This window comes from Benincasa hispida, chromosome 5, assembly GCF_009727055.1.
Source record: "Benincasa hispida cultivar B227 chromosome 5, ASM972705v1, whole genome shotgun sequence".
NCBI lineage: Eukaryota > Viridiplantae > Streptophyta > Magnoliopsida > Cucurbitales > Cucurbitaceae > Benincasa > Benincasa hispida.
Genome location: NC_052353.1, coordinates 62,374,592 through 62,399,575, shown reverse-complemented (window position 1 = coordinate 62,399,575; position 24,984 = coordinate 62,374,592). Strand labels below are relative to the sequence as shown.

Here is a 24,984-nt window from a genome sequence, read left to right as displayed (position 1 = left end):
GCAATCAGAAAGCTGTTCTTTGATGGGAACATACCGGACGTGAAGTTGATCAGTAAGGACAAGATCTCGAATGAAGTGCACATCAATTTCGATGTGTTTAGTTCGAGCATGGAACACTGGATTAGCAGCCAACACACCTGCTCCCATATTGTCACACCAGAGGACAGGAATGTCGGTTGGAGAGAAACCTATTTCATTGAGTAGGTTGCGAACCCAAATGACTTCAGTGACAGCATGAGCTAAGGCTCGGTATTCTGAATCTGTGCTAGAGCATGCCACCATTGCTTGTTTCTTGGAGGACCAAGATATGAGGGTGGAACCAAGATAAGGACAGTATGCAGCTGTGGACTTCCTATCATCAAGGCTCGAGGCCCAATCCGCATCAGAATAAGCTGAAATGGTAAGATGTGGGTCTGATTGAATTGTTAAACCAAGGTGTGTTGTTCCAGCTAGATAACGAAGCACTCTTTTGACAGCTGACCAGTGCATATCAATTGGAGCTTTGAGGAATTGACTTAACTTATTAACAATGTAAGCTATTCCCGGAGGGTATTGGTTAAATATTGGAGAGCACCAACTGTGCTTCGATAAAGGAAAGGGTCAGGAAGAGGTGTGCCCATATTTATTGACAATAGAGCTCCAGGGGCAGTAGATGTTGGACAAAGTTTGACATGTTGAAGGTTGAGCTTGGCTAAGAGGTCAGTAATGTATTGAGCTCGATGGAGGTGAAGACCGGTTGGTGTGTAATAGATTTGAATGCCTAGGAATTTGCTAAGTGTGCCAAGATCTTTAAGGGAAAATTGATTATGAAAGATGGTCACAAGGTGATCAATATGAGCTGGATTGCTACCTGTAAGTATGAGGTCATCCACATAGACAAGAAGCATGATGACAAATGATGGAGTTCGCATATAGTAGAGGGATGTATTAAGAGAACTTACTTTGAAGCCAGTGCGACAGAGGAAGCTTTTGAGCTCATCATTCCAAGCTCTAAGGGCTTGTTTAAGGCCATAAATAGCTCTATTGAGCTTGCAGACATATTGAGGGTTAGTGGCACTTTCAAAGCTCTATTGAGCTTGCAGACATATTGAGGGTTAGTGGCACTTTCAAAACTAGGGGGCTGAGACATGTAGACAGTTTCTTTGAGTGTGCCATTGAGAAAGGCATTGTTGAAGTCTATTTGACGAAGTGGCCACTGATGGGAGACTACAAGTGTGAGGATAATTCTGATGGTGGAGGGCTTGACAATAGGGCTGAATATGTCAAAATAGTCAAAGTCTGGATGCTGATGGAAGCCTTTTGCAACAAGACGGGCTTTGTACGTTTGAACTGATCCCTGTGCATCTCGTTTGAGCCTATACACCCATTTTCAGCCAACTATAGTAGTAGCAGAAGTAGGAGGGACTAATGTTCAAGTGTTGGTACACTGCAGGGTTGTGATCTCTTTTTGCATTGCTTGTTTCCACTGTGGAGCAAATAGAGCTTGAGAGACAGTGGTTGGTTCAGTTTTGGTGAGATCAGTAGCAAGTTGTGCAGACCAGACTTTAGGCTTGAAAATGCCTGCTTTTCCCCGAGTAACCATGGGGTGAGTGCCTAGTAATGAATGGGCAGTGATTGGTTGAGATTGGAGGGAGGGTTGTGGAGAAGGATTTTGTGGGGTTGAGTTTGTAGGAGAGTCTGATTGATTGTGAAGGTCATGAGAAGGTTGAGGAGAATAGTCAGCTGGTGTTGGACATGATGAGGGTAAGTGGACTGATGGTTAAGGGAACCAAATGGTGATTGGAGAAACTGAAGTGGGAGGGTTGGAAGGTTGGTTATGGGGAAAACCTGTGTGAAAGGGAAACTCCTCTTCATTGAACACTACATGTCGTGAGATAATGAGTTTATCATCATCAGTGAGACATCGATACCCTTTGTGCATAGGTGAGGGACCAAGATATACACACTTTCTACTGTGAAAAGCAAACTTGTGGGACTGATAGGGCCGTAAATGAGGGTAGCAGGCACATCCAAATACTTTGAACGATAGCAGATCCAATTTCTTTCCAAGTAATGCTTCCACTGGGCTGATGTCCTAAAGAATAGAGGAAGGAAAACCATTAATAAGAAGCACAACGGTTTGAAAGGCATACCACCATAGATGTAGGGGCATCCTAGCTTGAGCAAGGAGTGTTAAACCAGTCTCAACAATGTACCTATGTTTGCGCTCAGCACGACCATTTTGAGCTGATGTGTAGGGGCAGGACAATCTGATACAGATTCCCAACTGTGTACACAATTGAATAACAGGTTGGTATTCTCCTCCTCCATCCATTTGTAAGATGCCAATGGTTCTGTTAAACTGTGTTCGGACAAGGGCTTGAAAATTCTGAAAGACCATTAATGTGTCACTCTTTTGTTTTAGGGGATAAAGCCAAGTGAACCTGCTGAAGTCATCCACAAAAAGGACATAATATCTATAGCCATATGCAGATAGAATTGAGGCTGGTCCCCAGAGATCAGTATGAACTAACGCAAAGGGTTGTTTGGCACGAGACAAAGAGTCATTAAACGGTAGATTATGTGACTTTCTAAATTGACATGCTTCACAAAAAAACTTTTCATTGACAACATTTTTCAAATTACATCCACTAATAAGTTTAAACAAAATTTTAGAGAATGGATGGCCTAAACGTCTATGGAGGAGTAGTTTGGAGATGGTGGTATTGATTGTAAGAGCAACAGATGAAGAGAACTGGTTGGACCAATCTGTCAAACGAGCACCTGAGGATCTGATATGGAGGGTGCTTTATTTATCAGCTGGTTGACATTATCCAAGAGGTAGAGTCCATCTTTAAGCCGGCTGGTCAGAAGTGCCATCCCCGAGTCCTTGTCCTTGACCACACAAGAATCAGCATGAAATTCAACCACAACATTATTATCATTTGCTAACTTGGAAACACTGACTAAGTTTTTGGTGATTGCAGGTACATAAAGTATGTTTAACAGGGACAAACTGCCATTCTTAGTATGTAAGTTTGAGTGTCCTGATTGAGATATGCTAAGAGGAGTGTCATTACCAACAACAACTCGGTCATTACCTGTGTAGTTGGAGGAGGATTGAAGGAAGTTTGGACTACTGGTTACATGAGTTGAGGCCACTGTCAACATACCAGTTGGGGTCAGCTATTGTTTCAGGTGAGGCAGCTGTTGAGTGAGCAACTTAGGCTGAGGAAGACTGTTCTTGGTTTCTATTTGAAGGAAGTTGAGTGGATTCTGCTCGAGTATGAGTCTGTTTTGGATTATCGAACTCTTTGTCGTATCGAAAGTAACATATATCAGCAGTATGGCCTAATTTTCCACAAGTTTGACAGGTAGGCCTGGTTGTAGAAGCACTATTCCATCGACCACGACCTCTATTTCTTCCTCCTCCACCTCTGTAATTTGACGATTGGTTGTATCCATAGAAGTTTCGATGGGAGTTTGGTGGAGTGTTGGGGCTATTCTGTACCACATTTACTGATTGAGAGTTTAGAGAGATGGACCTGTTTTTCATACCAATAACACCGGACTTAATAGCAAGCTGATACTCGAGTCTCTTTTCATATGATAGTAGATCAGATTAGAGGTCAGACCACTTAGTTGTGTCCTTGGTTTGCACTGCCACCACGACCGGATTGTACTCCTCATCTAGGCCAGCCAACACTTAAGATATAAGATCAGAAAGAGTCACTGATGAACCTGCAAGAGCAAGACTATCAGCATATTTCTTCATCACAATTAAATACTCACTCATCTTCAGGGCTGCCTTGCGGGTTTGTTGGAATATTCTCTTCAGATAATCCGTTTCAGCTCTAGATTGAACTCCAACCAGCTCTTTGACGTCTTCCTACAGTTCTCTTGATGTTTGGTGTCTCATTACTTGAGTAGTAATTTCTTGGGTTATAGAGTTGTAGAGCCAACTCAATAGTAGTTGGTCGACTACTATCCATGCTTCATAGGCTGGATTAGGCTGCAGCTCAGCTCCTACTGATGTTGCAGGGGTTAGATCAGCACTGGAGCTTTCTCCTGAGTTTTCATTCGCATGTCTTACAATAAATCGACTTGGGCAGGTGTTTTCTCCGGTAAGGAAGCCTTTCAGACGATAGCTTCTAAGTATTGGCCATTCTAGGTTTTGCCAGAGGAGAAAGTTGGACCTATCCATCTTAATGGATGTCACCTGGTTTAGTAGCTGGTTCAAAGGTGGATATGTGATGTTACCATTGTTAATGATGCCTGGAAAGGTAGGCTGAGGAATAGCTAGGTGATTTGTCATCTTAGATCAATTTACTTATCAAAAGTGTTGATAAAAAGTGGACTGAAGCTCTGATACCGAGTCAGACTTTTGCTAAAATAAGAAGAAAAAGGTAGATGACAGACTGAAAAAGATGGTAGCAGACCTGATGCTTTCATGAGGAAGGTAAAGACTCTTCTTCCTCCTTGTTTTGTATTTAATTTTTGAGTGTTTTCTTCAACACTTCTTATGGTATTCTTTACAGAATGAATAAGGAATATATACACCAATTTGGATATCAGAAATGACAAAATAAAGGGAATCATCAAAATAACCACTTTTGTCATTTTGTTGGTCTGCAGGTTGTCAAGCAATTGTTGGTTATACCATAAACCGTTTGAGGGGAGAGAGAGGCCACGGTGGCTCCATGCTGGACCCCTTCTTGTGCTGAAGATACTGAGATAGTATCCTTGTCAATATATATTTACTCTTGAGTTGTGAGTTTAGTTTTAATTTAATCATAAATTTCAAGATTTTATATTTTTACCCATAAATTGGCATGGATGCTTATTTTCAATCTACGTTAATTTTTTTATTTATTATTCAACATTAGTTGTAATTATTTGTTAGTCATGTTAGAAACTTTATTAAAAATCCACATCATAAATATTTTGAATTTATTAACTGAAAGTTAACAAGTTAGTAAGAATTCAAAGATTAAAAGGTATAATAATTTAAAAATCTAAAAACGAAATATAAACTAAAACTTAAAATTTAAGGATAAAAATGAGAACTAACATTTTGGAATTTAAGAATGAAATAAAAAGTTAACTTAAAATTTAAGGATAAAAATAATATGTATTTTGCTTTAAAAAAATTGTGCCTACTTTGATTAATTGATTTTTTTAAGGAAAAAAAAATATAGTTGATATTATATTTCAAAATTTGACATTTTCACCCATGGCCCGCATGTAGGGAGATCACTTTTCTCATTTTTAATGTTTTTTTAAGAAAAAAGAAAAAAGAAAAAAGAAAAGAAAAAGAAAACTACGAATTCATGTTTTTGTATTATTATATAAATCCAAGAACATATGCTAAATTTTAACTTTATTCACTCTATATGGGATAGGCAAAATACAAAGTCTTATGGCTCTCATTTTGTTCTACAACATTGATTCATTTCATAGGTTAGCAATGATATAACATCCCCAAACATTTCACATATTTATTTATTTCAATAACACAAAGGTAACACAATCTAAATTGGGAGTTTCGAACACACACAATATCTAACTTAAATGATAACAAGATAATCTACCATTTTAAGTTTGTAGCTCATTATGTAATTTGGTCATCAAGCTCCAATTAGTTAAGTGATCAAATTCAATTATATTTTTATTTTACAGTGATCGGAGTATATTAATTATCACTTAATAATGATTTGATTAGCTATGTCCTGAAAACTTTACATCATACCATGGATATAAATCATATAATCATATCAATTCAAGATCATAAAGAACAAAAAAACTCATTGATTCATATCAACTCATAATCAAATTATAGCTCCTAATTTATATTAGCATTAGATTACTTGAACACTAATTAAGCTCCCTGAAACCCAAATGAAGAAACATAATCTAACAATAATATTCTGAACAGTTGATTAGGTCTATTTAGTTATGTCCAATCAAAGTCAACTTGATTAGGAACCCCTTCTTTCTTATCCCTCTTTTCCCCCTCTTTCTTTTCATGTTTGGCTTAACTTAAAAATATTAAAAATTATAAATCTCGAGTTTGGAATATTTTTATAAGGGGTCACAATAATTTATTTTCTTACATTATACAACTTTATACACAAAAATTACGAAACATTTCAGATAATATGTAACCAAAACAGACATTAATTTCATGGCGGTGATATGAGGTACTAAAAAATTTGAAAAATCTTAAAAAAAACAAAAACAAAAAAAAAAAAACAAAAAAAAAAAAAAAAAAAACGACAAGACAATTGTTGAATAGAAGCTAAGTATATACATATACATATTTTTAAACTACTGTGCAAGAATAATGGGAAGTTATTTTAAGGCCACTTTTATCAATTCATAATGAAAAGTGGTGTAATCGTAATGAGATTTTATTGATAGATCAATTTAATGAGTTTCAATCACAAACGTAAGTAGATTGTTTTTTTTATCATATTTACTTAAATATTTTGCAAACTTAATATTTCTTCTTACCTTTATCGTTACTATTTAGGGTCAATTAATTATAATTATGATATTTTCATAATTCCCTCATTGATTTTCATAATTCTCCTATTATATCAATAACGGTAACTGTAACAATAATGATAACAATATTCCTACGTAATTTTCAACCGTAATCAGATTGAGCATCCTTCATTGCTCAATCAAATTATAGATTTCGATTAGAGACTTGAAAATGGATCTCATATTTCATTATGATTACGGATGTAACGACCCGAGTTCAGGAGGGGTACATGAATGAACCGGTATCACATTCGAACGAGAAGGATACTGAGGACATGAAAGTATGGTTAAGAAAAGCTTAAAACAATTGAAAGTTACTACCTATACCAACAAGGTTCATCTTCCTTTTCGGTGGCTCAATCATAAGAATTCCAAAGTTAAGCGTGCTTAGCTTGGAGCAATCCTATGTTGGATGATCTCCTGGGAATTTTCCTACCGGGGAAGTAGGGAAATGTCGGAGCACATCGATAAACAACATCAAACATAATTAAATAGGACCCATTTTCATTGGGTTAAACGTGTAGCTTATATTTATGAGAATTGATTTTTTGGAAAAAGGATTAGGGTTTTGATGACTAGTGAGATGACGTGAGGGTTGGATCAGCAAAGGAAGAACACCGCATAGCGTTTATGTGAAGAAGGAAATAAATGAGGTGATATTTGAAAAAACAATAATAATAATAATAATAATAATAAATCAACTCCCACGTGCCGGAACAACGGTCAAACGCCGGTGCCGATACCGTCACACGTGTCGCCCTGTCAGAAGAAATCGGTAGGTTTATCAATACATTATAAGTCGGAATTGTTGACTAAGATATTGGTACATTACTTCCATTCCATAATAGTGACTACGACTCTTATTTTTCTCTTTTTCAAAACCCATTTTCATATATGCACTCTTCGTTTCTTTTTATATTTCTATCAAATTAAAATACTATTTATCAAAGGTTTTTACTGCAATTATTTCTATAATTAATTATGTGTACTCAACGTTGTAATTGTAGTTGGTTGATGCTTGAGAGAGGAGATTAATTTAATTAATGGGGATTGATTAGTGAAATTAATCGTTGATTATTAATATTGCTGTGTATTAATTTTTAACTGCTGATAAATTGACCCATTATAAAAATAAATAAATAAAAAGCCGATATCTTCTAGATCTAAAGCATATTATTATTTAAATAATTTTAGCATAATTTTTTATAAGGGGCCTGTCAATTCATGTGTAATGAATTAATTAATTAATAAAGAAAAAAAAAAAAGTGGGAGTGGAGAGTAACCAAAAAGAAAAACTACCATATTCTCAAACATCTCTCTCAAACCACGGAGAAAATAGAAAAAGCAGGAAAGTTTATGAGCGAAAAGTTTGGGGCTTTTTTCTCTTTTTTATTCTTCAGAAACACAAAGATCGGGGGGGCAAAAAAAAAAAACCCTAATTTTGGTTTGATCAGATCGTTTGATTTTCAATGTCAAATGATGAAGGCAAAAATGTGTACCAGCAGTATGATCCATTCCAATACAACCAATTGGATATTAACCGTTCGATCTTCCATCAACAAGCTGTGGCGTTGGATCCTGCTTTGATGAGCTTCACTAACTTCTTCGACACTTCGTTGGATTACAACAGCCTGTCGAGGGCGTTCGACGTGTCGTGCTGTTCATCTGAAGTCATTTCTGCAGTGGACGACATGTCGAAAAAGAAGGCTTCGACTACACCAAATTCTTCAGTGTCGTCTTCGTCTAATGAAGCTGTAGTTGAAGAAGATTCAATCAAGAGCAACAAAGAGGACACAAAAGGGTGTGAGAATAAAGATGAAGAAAAGTCTAAGAAACAGTATGTTTATTATTATTATTATTATTTAATTTCCTTTTTGATTTTTTTGTAATGGTGAAAATTACTAAGATTTGACTCAAAAAACATTTATATTGATAAATAGGGTTACCAAAAGAAAAATGAAAAGACTTAAATTTTCGAATAATTATATAGATATAATTAGAGATTAAAATGTGAGAGAAATTAAAGGGATGATGATGATGATGATGATGTGTTGATTTGATTTTAGGAACAGCATAACAAAAAAGAAAGAGAAGCGGCAGAGGGAGCCCCGTTTTGCTTTCTTGACTAAGAGTGAGATTGATCACCTTGAAGATGGATATAGATGGAGAAAATATGGTCAGAAAGCAGTTAAAAATAGCCCTTACCCCAGGTTAATTTTATTTTTCTTCTTCTTCTTCCATTTAATTAACTTTTAACTATTTTCCCATTTACCATTATTGTTAATTATATGTATGTGCTGATTTAGTCAGAAAGGGAGTTAACCCCATTTTCCATGATCTGGATATGTTAAATTAACTCTTTTTCTTTTTCTTTTTTTTTAGTTCCCTCCCAAAATTTTTAGGTTAAATTCTTCCAAGTTTCAAACTTGTGTATATTTTTAAATCTTTCTACCTTAATTAACTTTATTATTAATGTAAAGAAGCTTACTCATGACATATGTGACCTAAGAAGCATAGACACTCTAGTTTGGTTAGCGTGTCCATACACAACACGTGTCTGACACTTGGACATTCCGACACGTGTTGGACACATATTGGACACTTGTTAGTAGAATAAAGTATTAGATATGCATAGAATACTTTTTTAGTAAACAAAAAAGATACATATATGACAATAATAATAACTTTTAATTGTGAAATACATCCAACTAAGTTTTTTAAGCATATAAATACATCAACCATTTACTTTAAATTTTATTTTGGTATAAAAATGATATATATTTTTAGAAATGTATATTTTAATAAACATGTTATTGTTGTGTCGTGCTCTAGATTTTTATAATATAGTGTGTCGTTGTGTTCATGCCGTATCGTATTCGTATCTGTGTTTTTTGGCATGTGACAATACTAAGCCTGGCCCAAAGATGTCATAATACCTGGTACATATAATTAACCACACAAATTTAATTACTTAGCTTAATATTATTGGATATTACACTACTCTAACTTTGAAATCATATAGATTTGTTTAATGTACTATACATGTGTGTGTTATACGCTACAGAAGCTACTATAGATGCACCAGCCAAAAATGTGTAGTGAAAAAACGGGTTGAGAGATCATATCAAGATCCATCTGTGGTGATTACTACATATGAAGGGCAACACAACCACCATTGTCCAGCTACACTCCGAGGCCATTCTGCGGGGATCATGTCATCTCCGTTCTACACATCGGCATCGACATCGATAACGGCAGCCTCGTCCAGGCCTACGCTTCCCCAAGAACTCTTCTCGCATTTGTTACCGACAAATAACTGCCAAACCGACCCGACCTCGATCATGTACCAAAATCTAAGCCTTCAACAACACCTTCAAATGCCTGATCAATATGGTTTGTTGCAAGATTTGTTCACTCAAAAATAGGATGCTTAGACCAAGTGCACTTTGTATGAAAATCTATATTGTGTATAATTTTTTTTCTTTTTGTTCCAGCTTTCCTGCCTCTTGTATTAGGATGAAACCTTGGAGAGTTGAGATTTTCTTAGAGTCTATATCACTTATATATACTGTTATGTATCTAACATATAATGGAGGGGTCAGAACCTGTGTACTGAGTTTACCATGCATATTTTTGCATTGATTTGGTGCATTGAATACGTATATTTTTGTGAGTATTTGTGAATATTATTCTCCTTAGATGATCAATTTTCATGTCACATGAACAAAAACTCTGCTAATAAGTAGTATAATTAAATCATGATCATGATTAGGTTAAAACTAAATTTTATTTGTCGCTAAAGACAGTTTTTGTTGTAGTGATGCTATGCATGCAGATTTTGGTTTATATATGAACTAGATAAGAAGTTTCAATGAGTCAATTGGCTCGAGCAGAACAACCGTATCTTCAAAGGTGTTGATAAAGATCATGCTTTGTTATGGGAGGATACATCATCACTCATGTTGCATATTGGTGTATGGTATATCTAAACTATCGGTAGTTATAACACTTCTTGTATTTCAGTAAATTAGAAGAATTTTCCCTACGTTCTCCTTTATACTTTCTCGTCTCAACGAAAGTTTCTCGTAATTTTTAAAAAAAGTTTATATAAATCAAAGACTTGAAATGATGAAATTTTGACATGGGGAAGTGGTGTGGAATAAAAGGAATTTAAAATATCACCGTTATTCCACGGTCATTCTAACTCATTTGGTAACTATTTTTATATTCTATTTTAAAAATTAAGCTTATAAATATTACTAGTGTTTTTACTTGATTTTCAAAACTCAATTTTGTTTTTGAAATTTAGTTTAGAATTTAAATGAAGATGGTAAAAAGTTTGCCCAGATGAAATAAACATAATATTCAGAAAAATAAAAAAAGAAAAGAAAAACAGAAAACCAAAAAGAAAACGGTTAGTTACATGAGCTTAGTTTAGTTTTTCCTTTTATTTTATTTTTTTTTCTTTTTCCTAAAGAAAAAATAGGCTTTGTGTCTTTACAGTTTGTTCGGTACCTCGTTCATCTTGCTCGCATTTAAATTTTTAGCCATTAAAAAAATGTTGAAAACGAATTTAAAAAGTAGGTAAAGAAAAAGAAGGAAGAAAACAACTGAATAATATTATATATAATCAGAAACTGTGGATTCATAATTATATTATTGAAGAAATTAAGGTACGTGGTCTGAAGAAGCATGTTTTTCATGTTCTAAGCTGGAGTAACTCAGAGAATTAGATAATAATTTAGAAGACAAAGTAGAATGAGAACAAAGAAAACTAAAGGAAAACAAACAATAACAATAGGCAACATCAGGATTTAATGAATGAGGTAGCAGCCAACTTGGAGGATAGTTTGTCCTTTTGATGATTTTCAAATCAAGACTACATGTCATTTCTCAATAATATACCTTGATTGATATAGATTGATATGTCGTTTTTGATATTGATTCAGATCAAAGTTTGTGTCTCTGTGAAGCCATCGTAATTATTTTATATATATTTGTGGACAAGCTTAGCTTAATTATATTTTCAAATCCATGCCTTATTTTTTGTCAAAATAAAATTATAACAGTCAATTATACTTTATATTCGATGAAACAAATTATTTCATTTGTCCAATTATTGAAATCGTTTTACAAGAAAATCCTCAACGCCGGTATTTGAACAATAAGCTGGGTGGCAAGATGCATTTATTAATTAGAATTCATATAATTTTGAAATATATAATTAATATCTTATTCACTAAACTATGTTCAAATTTATTAATAAAATTAAAAACGTATTCGACGAGCGAAAAGGTAGGCAACAACGGGATTAGCATTATTCCTAACATGAGAGTTTATTCAATGACTTGTATCTAAACCTAGGGTTCAAAATATGAAATTTTACAAAAAGTACTTGTCAAATACCATTAATTAGCAACCAATGTGCTCTTGAATTTGTTCAAAATTTCAGTTAATTTTGCCATGATCGTACACAAGTCTATTCAAATTATACCCATAGACAAAAGCATTATGATGATCAAGTGGGTTGGTTACCGGTCAAATTCACAATCTCCCAACTTGGATTAGACAAATTTGTTTAATTTAACACTTTATAAATCTAGTCAACATTCTTCCATATAATGGATGAGATTTCTACAATATTATATTCTCAACTACAACAATCCCCATTCATTATTATAACATAACCATAGACATGCATGTTATATATTTTATATATACATAATAACGCACATTAGAGATTAGAAAAAAAGATCGATATAGGTTGCTCACTGTGTAGCCTAGTTATATTGCTAGATTTGCTAATTTCTTTGACCTTTTTAATCTTCCAATTCGAAAAATTTTGGATGCAATTGGATTTCAACTTCCCAAATTGGTTTTGGATGTAATTTTTTATGACTTTTTGATCCCTTTGCCCACATGGACTTCTATGAATATCCCTTTTCCATATATATACACATACATATATATATGTGGACTTGTCCTTTCACAAACAATATTTTAATGAAAATATTAAGTGCTTATTTTTTAAAAGTAGTTTAAAACTCAATTCTTTTTTTCAAGATCGTCAATAACACAATTTTTGTAGACCATAAAAAGTATATATTTGAAATCTAAATATCTCCCAAAAACAATCATTTTCATTATAGAAGAAGTTGGTCCTGGTGAGCTATATATAATTGGAACTTAATTAAATATTTTAGGTATTGGGGTTATAAAATAGACATGGGAAACTTGGCTGAAAGGAGCTAAACTTAAGAAGGAAGGTTTATGAACAAATAGTAGAATAATGAATGGAGAGTTGACTTTTGCAACCTGTTTAATGACAAAGTTTCAAGGTCAACCTCTAACATTAATTATTGGAAGTTGTGTCTTCCATGGAACGTTACAAAGACATCAATAGTTCCAAGTTCTCTCAAATCTGAATGTCATGACTTTGCACAAATTTAATTAAGTGATAGAGAATAATGGGGTTGGCTGATTAATGTCCAATTATATCCTTGTGGCAAATTAGGCAGGTATAGCATAAAATATTTAATAACCGACGTTCGAATATAGTTGTTCACGTTCCGATCCCGATTCATTCACATCAGTATCAGTATGAGTATATTTGATAGATAGAGAAACCTCATAATCTTTAAAACATACCCGAATTATTCTTATTCATTTTCACTGTCAATTGATTTTGAGATGAAACTTTGAATTGTCTAATGATGATGGGATTTGGTTTCACAAGACTAAACTTGTTGCTTGAGAAGACAAACGAATGTGCATTCAAATCCTATTTTTCCTAAATTAATTTTGTTATGTTTTATGAATTGTACTAACAAAGGATTATTTTGTTTTAAAACTATCTTAGGTTAATTTTAATTTTCAATAGACGAATCATATAATATTACATTGAATGTAACCTAAAATTGTTATAGTTTAATGGCAATTGACATGACCTTCCTCCTAGAAAATGAAATATGGAGAGTTTCTTCTCTCTCTTATTTTGCATCAACTTTGTTACAAACAAATAAAAATAAAATTAAGAAAAGTAGAGTTTTAGCACTGAAATTTTAAGTTTTTAAATTTAATTTTTGTTTAGTCATCATAAGTACAAAGTTTTCAATTTGTAAGTCATATCATTTAAAAGTATATTCAGATGCCAATTGAATTATGTTGGATTTAACAGAAGATGTACTAATGTTAAGGTGCAAGAAAGAGAGGGAAACAATGTGATATTAGTTATTAATTCAAAGTCAATTTAGGCAGTTTTTTTTTTTTTTTTTTTTTTTTTTCATTTTGAAACTTCAAATTATGATCCACATATTCCCTTTGGCTAGAACGAGTCATTTTAAGAATTACTAGTTAGGTTAAAGAAATATCAAAGCATCTACTAAATTAAAAGGGATTGTTTATATAATTAGAAGCTATTTAATAGGAAGCTACATAAACTAAAAAACTTTTTTTGGCTTAATTATTTTTTGAGAAAGGAAATCGAATCTCTAATTTCAAGATCAATGATACAAGCTTTTATGTCAGTTTAGCAGATACATCAATAGTCGAGTTGAAATTTATCAACGTAAATTTTGAATAAAAATGTTTGACTTAACGTTCATTTACCTAATCCTAATAGAAATATAAACAACTAACTAACTATATATATATAAACATGGTCATTAAAAGTCAAGTAAACTACCACCCACCCAATGGCATACATTTAGAAGAAAATGTTATTTTTGGCATCTGAACTCATAAAATTAAAAACAAATGAAACAATATAGCTAAAAGTATAAATTCTTAAATTTGTGAGGGTTAGAAAAAAAGGTGAGAAGTTGAAAAGGGCCGACAAATTAAAACAAAAGTGGCCCACATCACCACAATTATAAAAGCTTCTCTAACAAGTTTTCTAAAAAGTTTTTAAGGTAACTCATGTAACCTATTGATTTTGCCCAAACATTTATTCTCAAATTTAAGGTGTTTGGTTCATAATTTGAATAGAAACATACACGGGTTTGTGTATTATATGTCTAAATTATAGATTGTAATTAGTAAATGTTAAATATATAGTTTTATGTGTATGATAAGTAGATCCTAAGAAACATAGACACTTTAATTTAGCTAGTGTATCCATATCCAACATCTGTCAGTCACTTAGACACTCCGATACTTGTTAGACACGTATCGAACACTTTTAGTATCATAGATGCGTTAGACACTAGTTGTATAAATCCAAAATGGAACCAACATTTGTTGAACATACTTTAAACACTTGTTACATGTACCAAATCGACACATACATGACAAAAATAATAAAATTCAAGAACGACATTCATCAACCGAATATTTTAACTTTTAAACATATAAATGCATACTCATTGCATTTGAATTTTCTTGATTAAAAATGATACATGTGTTTAGAAAATATATGTTTTAATAAAGGTGTCTTTATCATATTTGTGTCCTAAATTCTAAAAAAGAAAAAAAAATGATGCATCGTCATGTTCATGTCGTATCGTATTCATGTCTCGTTTTTTTAGACTAGATCGATATACCAAATTAATATGAGTATACATTGATAGATAAGACATTAGTTACTATCTCAAAAGTCATAATTCATTTAATTGCTGAATTAAAAAAAAATGGACACAACAAAAGTCCTAGAGAAATGCAAGAGAAAATTAACATTATCTAATAATGAAAAATGTAGCTAATAATGAGGTACCCTTTGGAGACAAGACATCATCATTGTATCTCACGGAAATTAAGGAGAGGGAAATTACATATAAATTTTTATAAGAAGAGGAAACCCAATCAAAGGGGAAGAAAAGTGCGAGGAAAAAGGTAAAGGAAGATTTAAAAAAAATAATAATAATAAAGGAGGTAACAGCAGCCCAATGGAGAAAGCTTTATTCTACTGCAAGTATGCCAACAAAAAGCAATGCCCCACCCATCAAAAAAAAAAAAAAAGAAGAAAAAGCCACCCAAAAAGCTACTGGGTTGTTGCTTCAACATTTTGATACCTTCATTTAACATAGAGAATTCAAAATAATTTTTTTTCCAAAAAAAAATAATTATAATAACAAATGGTAAGTGAACCAACAATTTAAAAGAAAGAAGAAGAAGAAAAAAAGAGTTCTGTTCTCTCAAAAAAAAGAGGGAGGGGGAAGAAATTACATTCATGTGAAAGAGGAGATGATAGAGCAAGTGGCTTCAACCATTGTCTGCAAAACATTTCTCTCTCTCTATTAATTTTATCTTATATCTAAAAGGGTGCTCACCTTTTTCAATCCCCAGTGCAGTGATATGTACTATGAAACAGCCATCCAACTGCTCATTCTTCACATTGGAAAAAATTCTCCAAGCCAATTTCAATCCTTTTAAAAGCTTTCTACTGCATGATAGCGCTCACAAGAGGAAGAGCTAGTATTTCAAACCATTCATGCGTCTACCCGTCTGCTTTGTGATTCCCCTGGTTTACTTCCAACCTCACCTTGACTGGATTCGATCTCTGAGTTTGCTGTGCTGCTCTTTTGGCTCCGCCGATCCTACAAAAGAATTGTGCATTCACAATTTCAAACTTCTCAACTAGAATAATGCATGGGATTGAGCCAAAAAATGGCACCATAAAACAGAAGATGTTCCACCCCCTCCCCTCCCTCAAAGACTTCACCTCATCCCATTGTTCTAGAACAAGAAATAGCCAATGCTGGCATGCAATACGAAGGGTATGTTTATGCACTAGGAAATTTAAGTTGATGAGTTGGAACAAGCAAAGACGTCGATAATAGCTTCAGTAAGAAGGCCCAAAATCTTTCTCAATGAAAAAGAAAATTCAGGACATAGACACTATTGCATGAGCGTCTTCATTACCATTAACCAGGTGGATATAAGTTCCTTGGCTATTGTAGAGCAATGCTCATTAGTCCTTTACTACAATAGCTTGTGAAATAATATAAATAAGAATTTGCTTGACCAGAGACATGAACCACATAAAGATTGTTGTAGCAATTTTTAACTTAACAATGGCATTGCAAGAAAGGATATTAGGAGTTAGGAAACAACAATACAATTTATTATTTTGGTTCACATCACATATTTCATTGATACCTACCTCACGTGATGGGTAGTCATCAGCCTCAAGCATCCTAACAACTTGGGTCATTTTTGGTCTCTTATCTGCCTCAGGATCCACACACCTAAGCGCAATCAGAAGGGCACGTTTCAACGCTCGTGTAGAAGGTTTAGTTTCAAGACTTGGGTCAATAACTTCCTCAGCTCTCCTCGTGCCAACCATCACTTTTAACCACTCAACAAGATTAACCTGAAGAATAAAGTACACTATTGGTAGCAGGGAAGTGCATGAGCTGATGTCAATTGAGATGTGGAAATTATATGGGCAGCATACATGGAAGAGTGAGTCCTGAACGATCCCCAAAAGGAAACTAATCACTAATATTTTTAAGAGTCAGAAGTACCTCATTAGCAGGACGGCCATAGTCCACCGGGTCTCTTCCTGTAATTGCTTCTAGAAGGAGAACACCAAAGCTATAAATGTCGCTCTTCTCATTTAACAAGCCAGTGTTGGCATATTCTGGCGCCACATACCTGGGATAAATGAAAAACATCATATGCTCCTACCTGCAAATTCTTTATCACAATAGTTACAGAATAGAATGAAAAATGAGCATATACCCAAATGTTCCCATCACTCTTGTTGTGATGTGACTCTCTCCTGCATCCAAAAGTTTGGCCAATCCAAAATCTGAAACCTTTGCATTAAATTCATCATCAATTAAGATGTTGCTCGATTTTATGTCTCTGTGGACAACCTTCGGTTCAATTGCTTCGTGTAAATATGCTAGCCTGTATTATTATGTGAAATTAGTTCCTCAAACCAGTTAAAAATGCTTGCCTACACTTTATACTCCACCTTTGGTTGAATTAAATAATATGATGTTTAGAAATTCTACCACTTAGAGTAAAGAAGTTGGGTAACATTCACAAGGTTGGAAGTCAAGTAACAGTGGGCACCATCAGAGAAATTCCCCGAGTAGCAGTCATTTAGAATGGTGAATTTTCCATAAGATAGAACATGAGGAGGAGCGCAGGGGAAGTAATTTTCTAACCAAAACTATAATGGATTGGAGCAAGGTTTGCCCTATGTTATGAAAATCACTGGAAGAATGAACTGAAATTAAGAGAACTAAAGCATAATACCCTAAGGTCATCAGAAACCATTAATAATAAGAGTGTTGCATGCATATAGATGTCTAAACCATCGTCACTTACGCCTTGGCAGTGCCAAGAAGCACCTTCATTCGAGCCTCCCAAGTAAGGGTGCCATGTTGCCGCATAGCCCCATGTAACCATTGCTCTAAGTTCCCATTGTTCACATATTCATAGACCAGCATCCTGAGCAAGTAGAAAGAGAACCCATTTTCTTTTAAGAAAAAATCAAAAAAGTCAACTGAAGACATACTGACAGTGCAAACTGTTAAAAAATTTCCAACACAAACACTTGTTAAGCACATACCATAATGGCACTTCACCCATAAGGTCCAAAGATTGGGAAACAATACAAAAAGAATAGTACCTATGAACCCCTTCTATGCAATAGCCAAGGAGCCGTACAAGATTCTTGTGTCTTACATGACCAATTGCCTCCACTTCAACTCTAAATTCTTTCTCTGCTTGTCCCCTATATAGAAGCAACTTGAATTTAAAAGAGCAATTATCGTTACCATAGTTTTATTAATGTTTCAAACTCCTAAATTCCTTACAGATTATTGAGAAGTTTCTTGACTGCAACCTCAGTTCCATTTATCAGTCTGCCTTTGTAGACAACCCCATAACCCCCTTCCCCAAGCACATTGTCTGCACAGAAACGATTCGTCGCAAATTCTAGATCCCTGAGTGTAAACCAGTGACCCCAACCAAGATGTGAAATTTCAGGCAAGCCAACAAGAGGAGAGGCAGTCACAAGGCCCCCATACCCTCCATATGAAATGGAAGACTGCTTTCTAACAGTCCCAGAGCTTCCTTCTTCTCCTGAATGTGAGCTGAAAACCCTTTCATGATGATAATTGGAGCTGCATTGGCTTATGTTATCAGGATCACTAGACTTGCTCATACCCAAATGACCAATCATCTTCTCTGAGTTCTTCTCACTTGATTTATCATGAACGGAAAGGTAAAGGCTCTCAAGATGATTGTGGTGGGCAGATTGAGTCGCAACTCGGTCCACCTTAATATCCTTTGAGACATTTGGTATTTGAGAAATAGAGAAGTTTTCTGGGGATCTCCTTGTTTTTCTTCGAAACATCACCCATACAGATAATATACCGAGAATCAAAACAATAAATGCACCAACACATAAGCATATCAAAACCCATAGGGACAAACCAAGGAAAGGTGTTTTCTTTGACAATTCTGTATTCAAATTACTACTTCCAGATGACATAGCTGACGGCTGATCCTCAAGATGCCAAAACTAATGAACTGGTTCAGCCCCCTAAGTTCCAGCCGCAGATAAATCAAGACATTCCAACCTGACAATTAGATAAAAAAAAACATCATGCAGTTTCAAATTATAGGTATGAGATTCCTGAGAGAACATAGTATCAGTAACACATTACTCAAGTTTCTTCACAATTTGACAGTTATTTAAAACACGAATTACAAAACAAGAATCATCCATGAAAGATTGCAATCTCCTTCACAAATTCTTAAAATATATTGCAAAAAACCAGATAATAGAACATAAAAAAGGGAAAATAAGACGGTTAAGGAAGATACTTTACATCTTCATTGGGCATTCAACTGGATTCTGTTCTTTCCAAACAAAACCCGACTGATACTCTTATGTACAAGTCATGATGACGAAGAAAGCAAAATAAATTCAATGTCCCATTATAGAAGAAAACTCAGAGTAATGATTAATGAACCACCAATAGCGAAATCAAAATGTCTAAATCTATCGAACAAAAAAGCACAAATTTGTAGAAGGCATCACTTGTGATTCAAGTAAAAGACATAAAAACAGAAATGTGAATAAATTAAAGAAGATAAAGGAAAGTGGTTCAAAGTAGAAAGCATTCATCCACCTTTCAACAGATCTAGCCTAACCCCCTTGATCTTCCTCTTTAAGATCCCACAGAAGCAGAGAAAGGGCTTCTATTTTAACCAACAGAGACCCAATAAGCATAGATAGCCCAAAATCGACCTGAAACAAACCAGACCCTCCAATCCCAGATTCTCTCGGAGGCAAAAGAAGGTTATAACAAAAGGGGAGCAGGCTCAAAGGGTCAGCAACGATTTAGGGAATGGTAGAAGAAAATGCAAGAAAATGCAAGATAAAGACCAGACAAAAAGCTAATTTATGAGGGGGAGAGAGAAATAGAGAGAATCTACAAAGAAAATACAATGGGGAAATGAGAAGTTGAGGAAAGGGTAGGTGAAAATGGTGGTTTTGCGTATGTAGAAGCAAGAAAGACCTTGAAAAAACAGAAAAGGAAAACTGGGTTTGCAATGGAGGTCACCGGAGATGGGGAAAACGGCAAGAAGAAAGTGAACAGGATTATGGCACTGCAGATATAGCTGGGTAAGAAAAAAAAAGACATTGAATAAGCAGGAAAGAGAACAGTAATTAAGAGAGAGAAAGAGAGTCAACCCAAGTGGAAGAACTTGAAATCTAGCTGGTTCTGAGGGGCTGGTAAACCAGATCGGAGAGGGAAAATGTAAATAGTAAAATGGGAAATGAAGAACAGAGGAAATGAGTCAATTAACGTGGCGACACAAAGTGACGAATTAGCAGAGAGAATCAACGGAGAATAATGGTAGCCTGTAGGATTAGCCGATTGCCTGACCGTAGCGGATACCAAAAAAGGAGAATTGTGGGAGACGGAGTTAGAAAAAAACACAAGAAAATATCGGAAGATACGGAGATGACCGTATAAATGTAATAAAAACGCTACGCAAATATATATACCCAATATTTCTTTTTTTTTTTCTTTGTCTTTTTGGGTAATTATTAATTTAGTCTATTAACCTTTTGAAAAATAAAATTTTTAATTTAATTTACCCTTTATTTTCAAAGTAGGTCATTGAAATTCAATTTATTTATACTCAGAATCAACTATGAATAACGAAAATTTATTTATTTCAAGTATCATGTCTATCCATTTAAATACGTTAATAAAATTGTAATTTAATGAGACAAATTTTTTGTTAATGAAGAATTTCCACGATGTTTATTGAATGGACTTAATTGAAAATTTTCAATAGTATTGAGAAATTTAACTGTTTAGACATTTAATTTAAAGGCAATTTGACCATGGTTATTTTTTGTTTTCGGGGATTTCTTCAACAAATGTCATTGGAGAGATTTGATGGCCTTTTACAATGTATTTAATTATTTAATTGTTATAACAATGTGATTAAAATGTATGATTGAGACTCATAGCGGTCAATAACTTAATTTTATATATGGAATTTTACCCACTGATATAATAAAGTGATGTATTTTTAAATGTTGACATCGATTCTATATTTTTATAGGAATACTATTGGAAATTAAATGAAGTTATAATTTATAAAACAATAATAGATTTAGAAGATGATAAAGAGATTTCAATTGAAACGAAATCCTGAAATTGTAATATGATGCTGATTAAAATTAGAATAAAGCTCCATTTTCTTTTAGATTCTTTTTAGAGTAAATTAGAATAGAATAGAGGTCATAGTGAGAAGTGCCAAATTTGTTGAAAGTTATAGTGGAAGCTAGAGGAGCAGAGGGGAGGGAAAAAGAATAGTGGGATAAAAGATGGAAATTTTGCTAAAAGAGACTACAAGAAAAGCGTTTGTAGTCTAAAGTATAGTCTAAATAAAATTTGGGTCATACTAAGGATAATACCATTTTTAAGTAGTCAAATATTTGAATCAAAATATAACATTATGTTTGTGACAAATATCCACATTTTTTAAAAAAATTAACAACGTAAATATTCTTCATAAGTTCGAAGATTATCTCCACTTCCATTATATATTTATGTGTCTCTGTGATTACAAGTTGAGCAAAACTCATGTCGGTTGATCAAAGTTTAAAATATGGAAAGAAGAAAGATTTATAACGATAAACATGATGACGGTAGAAAAAGGAAAGGGAACTAGTAAATAAAATCATAAAAACTTTATTACACACCAAATTACTTCTACAAAATTCAAAAGTGCAAAATTGAATAATGGCTCCTTTTTCTTCGAGAAAATATGAGAGTAAGATGGAGTAAGATGGAGGATTCAAACTTTAGACTCAAAAATAGAGGAACTACATTAAGTCAAAGAATCTACTTCGACTTTTAAAAGAGAGAAATTGTAATGAATAGAAGTTGTCAATTGCATCAATAAAAATTTGAAGAATAGGAGAAGAAAGAGATGGTTTAAAGTGAATTTGGATGAGATGAGTAATGGCAGTCACCTGACGGAAACGGGTCATCTGTGTAGGGAGCAATAGGCATGGGCTGTTGTTTTAAGGATGGCCCACTGGGCCCCTCCAACTCTGGCCCAAAATATTGTCGGTTTCCCTTCATCCACCTTTTTTCTTCCCTTTTTCTACATCTAAAAATTTGGCCAACAGGAACAGGGTCTGTTTAAAAAAGGAAAAAATAAGCCTAATTTATCATCTTATAATAGTCGATCAATCCTATAAGAAATCTCCCATTTACTATCCTTGAGCAATAATCAGAAAAAATATTCAAGACAACTACTTTCAACTGTTCTTCCAAATAACAGTTCGAACCTAATGGAAAAAGAATCACAAACTCAATTAATACTGAACATGATGCACATAAATATATAGCTTAATATCAATTAATAACTCGGTCAATTGCCAATTTGCAATTTAAAACCAGTTTACTATCGTTTAAGAAATTATCATTCTATAACTAAAATCAAATTCTTAATCACTGCACAAGCTGTTGAATTCTGAACAAGGGTTTAAGAAAATAGGGATCAAGAATTGGAAATAGAATTAGTAAATCAACAAATATTTGAGCTATCAAATTTTGCTAATTAGCCTACGAATCATTGACTATTTCCAGAAGCATCTTATCTTACTGTTACTAATATAAAAGTCGCATTTCTGTAATTCTCAATAATTCTCATGTTCCAACTTGGTGAACTCTAAGATCATTTTACTACTTACCATATACTACTTTTAAACTCCTTGTTATGGAGAATGAAATATGCACCAGACAAATATATTACACATTTCTTTCTTATATATAATAAATCAATTATATTTTTTAAAAAAACAGCTACTTCTGATAATGAAAATAAATATACAATCTAATATAAAAAAAAGTAACGATTGAACAATAGAACTAGTAAAATACCTTATGAAGGGTGGAGTACCACGACCAAAGCAGTTGCCCCTGAAGTTAGGAGTTACTCATCCATTCATTTGGAGTTGATGATCTGAATATGTTTAGAAGCAATGACTGTTCTTTCTTGCTTAACTTGTTTAAACTTTGTCCATGAGAATAATAACCATGCTCTAGTACTTTTCGACCTCTCACCACGCTTCTTTTTCTCAAAGCTGTCAGCAGGTGCGTCCCCTGAAGATCAGCTTGGAGATCCTCCCCTATACTTTCAGATTTCTCTGGGTCTATTAAAGATGTGAAACCATCATTTACTACTTTGAAGTGATGTTTGTCATCTTCTTCATTATTGGTTTCATCTGGACAGCTACTTCCCCACCATTTATTTGATAGGGATGGTAATCCACCAGAGGGGAATCCATACTTGAACTCGTCCAAACTCATTGGTCCTTGCACCCAATTTGTGCTTTGAACATTCTGAGAACGCCTCATCTGGGCGTTAATGTTTCCTAGCTGCTGCAAGCTTTGAGGAGCGCCATTTAGTTTGGACATTTTTTCGTTCACAGCTGGTTTATTACTGAGTAGGATGATAAAAGTGAAAGTGAGAAAATGCAATAGAAGTTGTTAGTAGTGTGCATGAAATCCAAAAAACATTATTATGAGAAAAATACAACAATATAACACCACTATCACTAAACTCAAATGCCAGCAAAATTATATTTCACAAAAATATTTTGATAACATACGAAAACAACAGCAAGATCAGCGACAGAATTACAACCAAACATTCATTAGCTACACCTCTCAAGTCTAAGTAAACTGTTGAACAAAGGAGAACACCAACTCTCAACAAATGCGAACTTCAGTTGGAAGAAAAGGGCAGATGGATTGTGAACTAAACCTCTCAAGAAGTATAGCTATGAACAAATAAGTATAAGCTACAAAGATTTCTATTTTTATTTCAGATACGATGGATAACAAAACGATGTCAAAGAAAAAAAAAGATTAGTGACCATCAAATACTAAGTTTGTCACTGATTTATTTAACGTTCAATAGATTATCTGATGCATACAGATTTTTTGCAATGGTATTATTCCTCTGATCTATACCCATTGGAAGGCTTTGCTGTAACCCATTGACCATTTTTCGTATGGAAAAATAGCATCTGACGCAGGTGATGAAAAGGCAAACATATCATGTTTCCTGTTAATCCAAAACGCACTCGCTCTTTATATGGTAAGTGTAATATGGTAAGTGTAACAAAGAAACGAAATAGAAGGAACTATTTCATAGTGGCCATAGATTGGCCCAATAATCGAAGGCATCGACTACCTAACAGAGAGACAAATTAAAATTTCTCCAATTTCAAAACAACACGTAACAACTCAGAAAGCAAAAATGTAAATTATGCCGAAATTGATAACAAAGATAAAGCCATAATATCCGTCCGCAACTTCGAAAACATCTGATTGCCAAACTATTTGGTTCAACTACATTCTTATGCGGAACCAATCCAACATCAGACCACTAATATACCTTGTAGGGCACTAAGCAGTGACCAGTAAAGAGGCAGAGGGAAGTATTGGGCGATGGCGTTAGGAAGAGAAGTGGCAGGCGGGACGAAGCAGTAACCCTAACCCAAGCCACGGCTGGTATCGCCGTCGGGAGAACAGTCGTAATGGTAAATTGATTCTGCAACCGCCGCTCCTCCGTCCAAGGTTTGGCAACAGTACATACAAGTAGGACGGCTTAATCTCGGTCGCACATTTTCTTTTTGGACTTGGGACGTTTTTTTTCTTTCTTTTTTTCCTGCTGCAAAAATATTGTATTTAAAGTTCGGATGGGAGAATCAAACCTCGGACCTCGAGGTCATTACTACAAGTACTTTTAGACATTTATCCAAATACAATTTCCCAAATTTAATTTTAAAAAAATTGATTGATGTTTTTCAAACGAATTAATTAAAAAGAAAATAATATGAAAATTACGATTACTTTGTTACTGTAGCAACTAAAACAAATACACCTTTTAAACCTAGTTTAATAAGTCAACTTAGAAAATAGTCAAATGTCACATAAGTATAAGTCAACTGAGATA

General features: G+C 34.1%; 3 protein-coding genes across 3 annotated transcripts; 1 reads left to right on the top strand and 2 right to left on the bottom strand.

Moving 5' to 3' along the window:
• The first annotated feature begins 7,809 nt into the window (after positions 1 to 7,809).
• Positions 7,810 to 10,201, top strand: LOC120078117 (WRKY transcription factor 71-like). The gene is made up of 3 exons (XM_039032338.1): positions 7,810 to 8,362; positions 8,592 to 8,735; positions 9,590 to 10,201. The coding sequence occupies exons 1-3, from the start codon at positions 7,995 to 7,997 to the stop codon at positions 9,948 to 9,950; spliced, it is 873 nt and encodes a 290-aa protein (XP_038888266.1). The 5' UTR covers positions 7,810 to 7,994; the 3' UTR covers positions 9,951 to 10,201.
• A 5,309-nt stretch (positions 10,202 to 15,510) lies between these two features.
• LOC120077874 (probable receptor-like protein kinase At2g42960) lies at positions 15,511 to 20,407 on the bottom strand. Its single transcript, XM_039031968.1, has 8 exons — positions 19,617 to 20,407; positions 18,294 to 19,061; positions 18,107 to 18,211; positions 17,803 to 17,925; positions 17,206 to 17,376; positions 16,989 to 17,118; positions 16,625 to 16,834; positions 15,511 to 16,058 (listed from the first exon to the last, which is right to left on the bottom strand). The coding sequence occupies exons 2-8, from the start codon at positions 18,971 to 18,973 to the stop codon at positions 15,951 to 15,953; spliced, it is 1,527 nt and encodes a 508-aa protein (XP_038887896.1). The 5' UTR covers positions 18,974 to 19,061; positions 19,617 to 20,407; the 3' UTR covers positions 15,511 to 15,950.
• A 2,539-nt stretch (positions 20,408 to 22,946) lies between these two features.
• LOC120077433 lies at positions 22,947 to 24,719 on the bottom strand. Its single transcript, XM_039031313.1, has 2 exons — positions 24,424 to 24,719; positions 22,947 to 23,463 (listed from the first exon to the last, which is right to left on the bottom strand). The coding sequence occupies exon 2, from the start codon at positions 23,436 to 23,438 to the stop codon at positions 22,947 to 22,949; it is 492 nt and encodes a 163-aa protein (XP_038887241.1). The 5' UTR covers positions 23,439 to 23,463; positions 24,424 to 24,719.
• Between the last annotated feature and the right edge of the window lie 265 nt (positions 24,720 to 24,984).

Bases quoted from the DNA above. Each gene is read 5' to 3' on its own strand.
- LOC120078117 (XM_039032338.1), top strand. From the start codon at position 7,995: ATGTCAAATGATGAAGGCAAAAATGTGTACCAGCAGTATGATCCATTC. The intron at 8,363-8,591 runs GTATGTTTATTA...ATTTGATTTTAG, and splicing joins GAAGAAAAGTCTAAGAAACA to GAACAGCATAACAAAAAAGA. The intron at 8,736-9,589 runs GTTAATTTTATT...TATACGCTACAG, and splicing joins AAAAATAGCCCTTACCCCAG to AAGCTACTATAGATGCACCA.
- LOC120077874 (XM_039031968.1), bottom strand. From the start codon at position 18,973: ATGTCATCTGGAAGTAGTAATTTGAATACAGAATTGTCAAAGAAAACA. The intron at 18,212-18,293 runs GTAAGGAATTTA...GCTTCTATATAG, and splicing joins AAGAAACTTCTCAATAATCT to GGGACAAGCAGAGAAAGAAT. The intron at 17,926-18,106 runs GTACTATTCTTT...CTACTTGCTCAG, and splicing joins TGCATAGAAGGGGTTCATAG to GATGCTGGTCTATGAATATG.
- LOC120077433 (XM_039031313.1), bottom strand. From the start codon at position 23,438: ATGTCCAAACTAAATGGCGCTCCTCAAAGCTTGCAGCAGCTAGGAAAC.